Here is a 9,795-nt window from a genome sequence, read left to right on the forward strand (position 1 = left end):
TGAGATGGAATATTTCTTACATTTAGTGGCAAAGGTTGCAAGCTCAAATAAGTCTGTGACAGCTGCTCCTGCACAGATCAGAGCGAACCGTAATGCTTCATTTAACAAGGAGGGAAGTCGTAGTGAAATAACTTCACACTGTTACTCTTTTCACCAAACATGAAAAGGAGCGGGCAGGATGAAGGTCAAGCCTTCTAAAATAGTGTCATCAACACTACGGACAACTGATTGGCCATTGATTACTCTCACAGCCCTGTTGTTCCCCTTTCTACTCCAGAGAGGAACCTTGTGTGATTTTCCATTGTGTAACAAACTGCAGAAGGCATCAATCTCTCTAAACCTGCTGTGACACAACACTCAAACCCGAGGATGAATGCACACATCAGCCTAAACCTCACAGCGCCCAGATTTTCTTAAACCCACACACTTTCATAAGGTCAAGCCCAATGCTCATCGGTCGTGTTGAATGGGGGAAAGACTGCGGTCTGGTAATTGCTCGCTGCTCTAAGGTCACTTCAGAGGAGCTGTGGTCAGGTGAAGGTGTTAATACACCATATGTCTCTATAACTGACCAAAAAACCTGCCTCGTCTGGCCAACACCACCTGCTCAACACCGATCTCCGTTTAATACTCAATACATGAATTAAAGGCCTGCGTTTCTTCTGAAAACTGTCAAATAACATTGTAAATTGAGAATTGTAAAAGCATCTTTTAGCACAAATCTGTATTGTATGGACCTTGCTCAAAGACAAGTTCCAATTTCTGAACTTTTATCAAATTTAAGTTTTGTATTCACCAAAACTTGAATTTCATAACATTGTATTATATATATATATTAAATAGGGAACACTGAAGGTGTTTTCTTGCCTGTTTTTTGAATCAGATATAAAACCTCCCATATTAGACACATAATAAAGACAAACCATTTTAACCATATATATTACAGATGCATGTGTCTATGATTGTCTATATAAAAACAGCTTCAGCACCAACTGAACTATACTATAATCACATCGTCACTGAATCTCTAGACATTTCAAGCTGACATTGAACACTAACGTAGTCAACTTTTGGAAAAATCACTGTACCTCCACGTGTACCTTCCAGCCCTTCCTGAACAGCCAAGTCTCTCATTTGTGAGCTGCTTTAGATGAAAGCATCGGCTGAATTTATGTATGTAAATGTGCATAGAGTTTCTTACAGAAGTCACAAGCATTGATGACTCTCACGCTAGTTGTGTTAAAGGCATATTGTCCCATTATTGTTAGTCGCTATGATCATGATCACATACTGTCAGATGAGACAGGTGTACATAACAATAGATTTAAAAAGAAAACCTCTGTCATAAGAAGAGGAAGCACAGAAAGATGACGTTAATACCACTTCAGAATTTCATTTCTGCTTTTCAATGAATGGCAAACACATCTGCCCCAATTTTCCAAACACAACAACAAAACACGAATGCCAGACAATGCTGAGTGCTTTGCATACACATTTCCTTAACATTCACGTTGAGTGCAGAGGCAAATGAAGAGCAGATGGACTAAGAGGCAACACACTTTCTTTAATCATTATTTCTAATCTATTTTCAGTTTCTCCCCTGCCCATCAGGTGTGAAGAGCTTGACGGTTGCCTGTAATTGGTGTTGAGTCACTTTGTCGTTTCACAAGAAAATGTGTCAATCTGAAGCTTTGCTTTTGCACTTCCAGGATTCTATTGATATTTTGTTCGGCTTTTTCCAGAAATAAGAACAGCAATTTTTCTGTTTTCCGTGCAGTTAAAGTATAATTTTATTCCACAATAGTAAGTGTAATAAAAGCTATTTTCATTGTGTTTTTCTCACACTTCTTTTTTTTTTTTTTTTTGTATTTTTAGATCCTACACATTTCACTGTCCGGTGGTGGACACAACATCACTGAACCTGAGTATTTAGCCTCTGCTTGTGACTGCAGGCGCAGCATCAAGTGTGCTGGATCAGGTGTGTCTGTATTTGCATTAGTGGGCTCAAAACAAGGGCTTCGTCTGGACGCCTGCCACCTTCTTCTGCCCAGGGAACAGTGAGCTGTGGTATATATGGACGTAAACTGCAGGGGAATCACTGCAGACTGTTTCAGAAGGCAGCCAAACATCTCTCCAACAGGTTTAGGGCTGAGGCTGTGTGTGTGTGTGTGTGTGTGTGTGTGTGTGTGTGTGTGTGTGTGTGCAATTCACACGTCCCAGAGGACTTTAGCTGCCTGACTAAATCCTCTCCATCAACAGGTAGCAGGGATTATTTTTTCAACTATTAATGCTTTAAAGCTTTTTCACAACAACATTACACTTAAGTACATGAGAGACAGCACTCTGCATAGACCAACATCATAAAAAGACCAAAATCTAATCTAATCTCTGTCTGTCACTCTTCCATCCAACCTTGGCACCGGCAGATGTTCACACTAACCTAGCTGAACTTTCAAAATCAAAGTTTGACAACAAAAGTCTGGTCAGTAGGCATGCTGGGAGCTGCGTCTAGAGATGATTAACCGGGCATCACCAGACAGCTGCTCGGCCGATAAGATAAGATGCATCTGAAGCAGCTGTTCAAATACACTTTGCATGATATGATGATCAATATCTTCATTATAGCGCAGCAGATATGTGCTTTCTTGTCAGTGCGTGACACAGATTTATGTACATGGATGACCTACATATACACAAGGTGTCTGTGTCTAAACAGTCAGCTCAGAGAAGCGCATGGATCTGGCTGCGCACACATGCACTCTGCATATGTGTTCTCAGAGCGGATCAATTACTCGTCGGTGATCATTAGACGTGTTGGCTGTGCAATGCAGAACCGTAGAATGAAGTGAAATAACTGGGCAGATGACATTACATGTCAAGCAATAACAGTAATGGCCTGTAGTCAATACTTCATTAAAACAGCATTATTCTCATTCTTGTATAAGTATGCATGCTGCTTTTATGACCTTGAATTAATGTAGAGACTACAAATTTGTATTTTTATTTATCATGCCTTGCGATTAAAACACTGTTAAAATGGTTTTACCAGAATTCTAGTTGTAGCTCAGAAAAATATACACTTCAAAATTATATTTTTGGCAATAAATAAAGATGAACTAAAATATAAAGTGCTGTATGACATTGATTGTCGATGTATTCTTTGCAATGAATGGCTGACTAAGTTTACAAATGTGCATTTGTTGTCTTTGTAAATCTCAGCCTAAACACAGGCCGTTCAGTTTAATAGTAGCCTAGCTAAAAACTGTATATGCCAGTGACCATGCGATAATACTGCCATTAAATCAGATAGTAGGTTATAATTATGATGCTGGTTTGTGTGTTATAGACGCCAGTCATGATCTGTTCAGCTGCGCCACGCGCAACACCAGCCATAAAGTAATATGCAAGGTACACCCCACGGGAATAAAGATAACGTGTTTGATTATCATGGTTTACACACGGCCATCATGCATTTATTTACAGGTGTGCTTAACATATTTTACTCGAATGGCTATAATGTTTTGAAAAGATGCAAAGAATCGAAAAATATTATACACACCGAGAAATAATAAAACGCAAGGAAAGACATATAACGTTTTTTTATTATTACTATTATTATTTTTTTTTTTTAGAGGTTCCTTAAAGATATACAGTCATGTTTTATTCCCAAACTAAGCAATAAGCATGATGTAATTATGTCATACTATGAGAGAAATGTTTATTGTATCAACGTGTTCTGATATGTGTCGTATCGTTTTATGGCTCCATTTGAGCAATTAATATTCTACTCATGCCCCGTGAACACAAACCAATGAAGGTTTCAGCGGCTGATTTACAGTCAAGAGAGATGCCTGACATTACTCCAAAGACCACACGCCTGAGCTTATGTTTCGAGTAAACGATAACGAGGATGTAAGGCAAACCGTGGAGAAACATCTCTTGGATGGTCGTTATGTAATTCTTAGACAAATATATATTATGTTGCATAAACAGCGAACGAACTGCGTGCCTTGGCTCCACTCCGCCATCTAGCGTCAGTCACTGCAGTTTAGCCCAGCGCCAGGCTCTTGTCGGGGTAAATAACAAGAACCCCGCACAGTCCTGGGCTGCGTTTCCCAGAAGCACCGTAAGCTTAAGTACATCGTAGACCCTTTGAAACCAATGGAGCTTACGAACAATTTAGGCTTAAGATGCTTTTGGGAAACGCAACCCTGGTCAAAACATGCAGCAGTCTCTGTGAAACGGGCAGGAGGAGGAGGAGGAGGAGGAGGAGGTGACATACGACGCAAACTTGCTCTAGTGCATTCATCGAGCTCAAGTCTAGAGAGTGTTGCTCAGCCTTGACTTTGATGATGGCACTGCTGCTGCTGCTGCGTCTTGTGTTCAGGGTTAGGGGCGTGCGTTCTGTGATAAAGCACCGCCTTCTTCTGATTCCGCCACAACAGACTGAACTCACCCCACACAGCCCTGAGCTGAGAAACCAGCAGCAGATACTGATGATCAATACACAGAAAGACAGTTTTAGGCTGTCAATTATTCATGGACAGGATACTTTCATTTCTATCCATGTATTGGCCATTTGATATTGTTTTGTTTCTTTATTTGTGAGTGAATGCAGTCTGATATATACATCTCCAGATTTATTCTCTCTCTCTAAACAGAATGTGTTTTTATTTCTAAGGTTTAAAAGATCACGCCTCCCTTGTCCTCATGCAAAAAAGAAAAATACACATCAGCGTGTACCTTTAAAACTAAGTTTGTCGTGTATACTGGAATGAGGTCAGACCCAATGCTCCTCATTGCACGCGCTGATTATTATTAGATTCCTTTTTGCGCCAATGAAAAGAGAGTGGGCGTGTTTTTGGCTCGGGGAAGGGTAGAGACAGCCGCTGATTGGCCGGCTGCCGTCGCTATTATACTATTGGAAACGGATAAAGCCGCATGAGGCAGAGAATAGAAGTGTGTTGAAACTTACAGACTTCTTTTAAGAGACGGACACTTGTGCTAGCATTGCATCCTGGTTTTCCCGCATGGTTTGAAGGGGAAGGATATGCAGAAGGAGTCAGATATCTTCCGAAACTCGAGCAGAGCTTTGCTGCGTCGCAGCGCCGCACACACTAACCCTGAGCCCTCGCACAGCTGCGCTCACACACAAACTTTCCGCGGCTCATCGACTGCTACAGCATTATTACTGGATGCACGGACACTGTGGAAAGCGGACGCGGTTTCAGCTCCGTGAACTGTATGATAAAGCCCCGAAACAGAACTTTAGACACGCCAAGCCACCGCACTGAGCACGACTGAAAGCGTGTGTGTGGTGCACCAGCTCTCCTCAGGACTATTATCAGACAGTTTTCTTTGGCGACACGTTGAACTTGAGAGTGCGCGCTCTCAGACCGCTGTAGCGATGGTCCAGAAAACAAGCACCACGGAAAACCCAGATGCGCTGTTTGCTGGGGACTCGTCCGACTCCGGCGCGCTGGATCTGGACATGGCTTCCTCCCCGACCCCCGGCTCCACGGAGTCCGGCGCGGACAAGCTTGACCCCGGCTGGTGCAAAACCCCCAGCGGTCACATCAAGAGACCAATGAACGCGTTCATGGTGTGGTCTCAAATCGAGAGGCGCAAGATTATGGAGCAGTCGCCGGATATGCACAACGCGGAGATCTCCAAGAGACTCGGCAAGCGCTGGAAGCTCCTCAAAGACAGCGACAAGATCCCCTTCATCCGAGAGGCGGAGCGCCTGAGGCTCAAGCACATGGCAGACTACCCCGACTACAAGTACCGGCCGAGAAAAAAGGTGAAGTCGAGCGGCTCCAAGCCGAGCGAGAAGGGAGAGAAGATCAGCGGCAGCTCCAAACCGGCCAAGAAGAGCGGCAGCTCCAGATCCACGAGCAAGCCGCACAAAATAGTCCTGGCCGGCGCCAAGGCAGCGTTCCCCGCGGATCACCACTCTCTCTACAAATCCAAGTCTGCGTCGGCTTCCAAGCAGATTCCTGACAAGAAGGCGAAGCGGGTGTACATTTTCGGAAGCGGCAGCGGCATAAGCCCGTCCTCGGCAGCTGTGCCCGGCAGCCCGACGCTGAGCAGCTCCGTCGAGTCCAGCGACCCGCTGAGTCTGTACGAGGACGGAGCCAGCAGCGGCAAAGAGGGCGCCGATTCCCCCAGCAGCGCGTCCTCGGACCGCCACCGGTACACCGGCATACGGGCGTCGTCGCCCGCTCCGTCCGCGTCGCACTCCTCCTCCTCTTCGTCGCAGTTCTCCTCTTCCTCCGACGAGGAGCTTGACGACGACATGCTGGACGTTAACCCGAGCCCAGGCTTTGACAGCATGTCCCTGGGAAGCATCGGCTCGTCGGTGCTGGACAGAGACTTTGACATGCACTTCGAGTCCGGGGCTTCTCATTTCGAGTTCCCCGACTACTGCACGCCGGAGGTGAGCGAGATGATTTCTGGGGACTGGCTGGAGTCCACCATTTCTAACTTGGTGTTCACGGCTCACGTGCTGAACTAGAGGAAATGCGTCCGAGGAAGAACACCAAACACAAGGGATAACAGACAAGTGTGTTTGTTTGTAAAATAAGCCACCGTGTGAAGGCTCCAGAAGCTGCGGGGCTTTGGTGAAACGCGGACAGGATGGAAAAGCGAAGCCGCGCGTCAGACGCTTTATCGCGGCAGGACCGGAGTCATTTCCCCGCGCTCGGAGCGAGAGGAAGAAATTCACCAGGAGTGCTTGAGAAAACATGTTCTGAACTGGAAAACTGTGATTGATTTGCACGAACACGAAGGCGGGCTTTGGTCGTCTGTTTAATCATTTTTACTTCAAAAGAGACGTTTATGAACTTTAACCATTCGCCTCGTGGACTTGATTGTTTATAGAGGTACTGAAATATAGGCTGATTTCCAGCACGGCGGGTTTATGAACAAGGTGGGTTGACCGAAGGCAAGCCGTGTTTTACATAAAGAAAAAGGAAAAAAAGAACGCATGTTATCTGTCCTCTCTTGTATTGAGGTTTCTGTCAGACTGTCGAACAGTTAAATAGCGTTAGGGTTATTTACATGGATAGATGGCGCTGTGTTTGATTTCCTACTCGCAGGAACAGAAAAGAAAAGAAATCACCAGCTGTTTTCATTCAGGATTCAAACACAAACTCAAATCTGTGCTAAACTTTATATACTACTTTCTATTATTCAGGACCAAAACGCTTAAGTTTCCGAAGCTGTTGAGAAATACTGTTAATTTAGTCATGGCTGTTTCTTGTCTGTGTTCTTCAGATGCCATGTTTTATATATGGATGTATTTATATACTGGCCAAACTGTGCGTCTTATGTTCTTGTAGGATCCCCGCGTCTGTCTGTCTCCTTCTCCGAAGAAGGGCTAGAGTTTAACCTTCGTTTTTATATTTAAATGTAGACTTTTGACACTTAAACAGAGGAAACGTTTGATTATTTTCTCAGTGTATTTTTGTACAAATATATATAAATGGGGGGGGTCGATCGGTGTTTTGAATCTCCTAATTTGAAGAGCCAGGTGGGTCGGTGTCTCTAAATCGACCTCCTGTTTCATGTTTACAGTCTCAATCTGCAGGCGTCTTAAAGACACACACACACACACACACACTCACTCACTCACTCTCACTCACACAGAGACAGACAGACACAGACTCTCGCACTCACACACACTCACACACACACACACACACACTCTCACTCACACACTCTCACTCACACACACACACACACACACACACACACACACACACACACACACACACACACAGACAGACAGACACAGACTCTCGCACTCACACACACACACACACACACACACTCTCTCACTCTCTCTCCAAACCCCAGTTCAAGCCAACATGTGCTTCGTTGTTGTATTTTCTCTGAGCGTGCCGAATTAAACCGATTGTAGCTTTAAAGCGAGCGATGTTCTTGGTGTTTTATATCTTGAGAAAGCACTGGATGGAAGTCGATACACATTGAAATGATCCATTTGAGTTTCGAGACGATTATGTGCTGCGCTCCTCATTGTCTTTGAATATTTCATCTTTTCTACTTGTCGCATAAGTATAGCTAATTGTTTTAGTATCTTAAGGCATGGTGAATAGATTTGTATTTCCGATTCAGGTTTATAGCTGTTGTGTTAAAAAAAGAAAAAAAGCAAAGGGAAAAAAGGATCTTTGTACAGCTGTATCATAGGCAGAAGATTGTGTTTATGTATGTTGTTGCGCTTTATCTCGACAGGCACTGTCTTTATACATCCTTGCGTAGCCTTTTCTTAATTTCAAGATGCTTGTTAAGGATTTTTATATATACAGTTGAAATATATTAACTTTATTTTCATCCATTCTGTGCAATATGCTGTGTAGAAATCTTGTTTTGTCTAATCATGCCATAACATGCCAGCTTATCGTGTCAAGTCACTGCCTGTCAGATTGTTCATATACTCCTGTACAGAACTTTTTCATAAAGGAAATAAACTCAGCTGGAACTGAACCCTAAACACTGCGCCGTTGACTCTTTCTCATTTGCATAAGTGGGCGTGTCTCTCAGTGCTCCACATGAACCGTCTGTTTGGACTCGCAAAGCACATCACCTGCCTCAACGATTTTTTAACGCTCACATAAAAGTAGCTGCGCGGTACTTAAGTGGTTGTTATATCTGAGCAAGTTTATGTGTAAATGAACGGTGACAGTAATTTAATGTGCGTGTGCCAGGTCACTGGAGTTCACATGCTCTTGATTATGAATGCACACAGGCGCATCTCCACAGCGCGCACTGAAAGGTGATCCATGTGGCGTGATGCACTCAGTGACTGGCTGGCTGCCTGGCAGACTCTCCTCCCCTTCCCCAGACAGTCTGGGCTCTCAGAGAGGGGGATGGGCTGCTAACGACTGCATGCATGATATTTCTGCCATAAAACTGCACCCACACGCACAGTGCAATATATGTGAGTGCATTTAAGAATGCATATAAACAAACCAATGGCTCTGGAAGTGCATGCATTTAAACGAAGCTTTGCTGTTGTTGCACACCCAATAGAAGACTCTGCATTGTGCTCTCGCTGGTGGTGTGGGAGTTTCCAGAGCGGCCGATGAACAGCTCAGCAGGGCTCTTTGGCCAGATCTGCTCTCCAGAGGGAGGGGTGTCAGACAAGAAGTGGAGAGAAACCTGTCTGTCTCTGAAGACTGCAGCAAAGAAAGCTCAGATATTACAGTGTAAGTACCCTCGGTGCAGCTTCACGTGGGTGCAGTCCTTGTCTTGTAGGCAGCACATTATATTACTGTTTCCTCCATAAAAAGAAAAAAAAAGGTTTATCTTTCATAAGACACGTCTGGCAGCCGCTAGAGTGGAAAAGAAGACAGGCACCAGTTTCTCCATTTTCATTGCCTTACAAAATCACAGCAGAGCCGGTCTCATAGTATCTTTCATGAAGTGTAGCCAAATATAGGCCTAAAATATCATCATAAGCAGTGCTGCACAAAGTGAGAATATATCTGATTCCTTTTACTGATCTGCTGTTGTTGCTTCTGCAAACAGAATATGGTTATTAATGCAGAACAAGTTACACTGCACTGGTTATCTTGCTTTTTGTGTTTCAGTCAGTAACATGGGATCAGACATGTTAAGTGATCATTAATTATGAAATTATACATTTTATATTTTTGTCAACAACTGGCCTAATAAATAAGTGACAATGATTAATCATACTATTATAGTAACCTATTGCATTTTGTTGAATTTATATTGAATTTTTACGCTCTATCTTTCAGGATGAACAAGATC

The 9,795-nt window shown here is 43.8% G+C and overlaps 1 protein-coding gene across 1 annotated transcript; it reads left to right on the top strand.

Moving 5' to 3' along the window:
- The first annotated feature begins 4,953 nt into the window (after positions 1-4,953).
- Positions 4,954-9,572, top strand: LOC306887119 (transcription factor SOX-4-like). The gene has a single exon (XM_079444655.1). It carries the CDS (start codon positions 5,408-5,410, stop codon positions 6,512-6,514), a length of 1,107 nt encoding a protein of 368 aa, XP_079300781.1. The 5' UTR covers positions 4,954-5,407; the 3' UTR covers positions 6,515-9,572.
- Positions 9,573-9,795: the final 223 nt, after the last annotated feature.

This window comes from Barbus barbus (assembly GCF_936440315.1).
Source record: "Barbus barbus genome assembly, chromosome: 21".
Taxonomy (NCBI): domain Eukaryota; kingdom Metazoa; phylum Chordata; class Actinopteri; order Cypriniformes; family Cyprinidae; genus Barbus; species Barbus barbus.

Coding starts and splice junctions, on each gene's coding strand:
- LOC306887119 (XM_079444655.1), top strand. CDS start 5,408: ATGGTCCAGAAAACAAGCACCACGGAAAACCCAGATGCGCTGTTTGCT.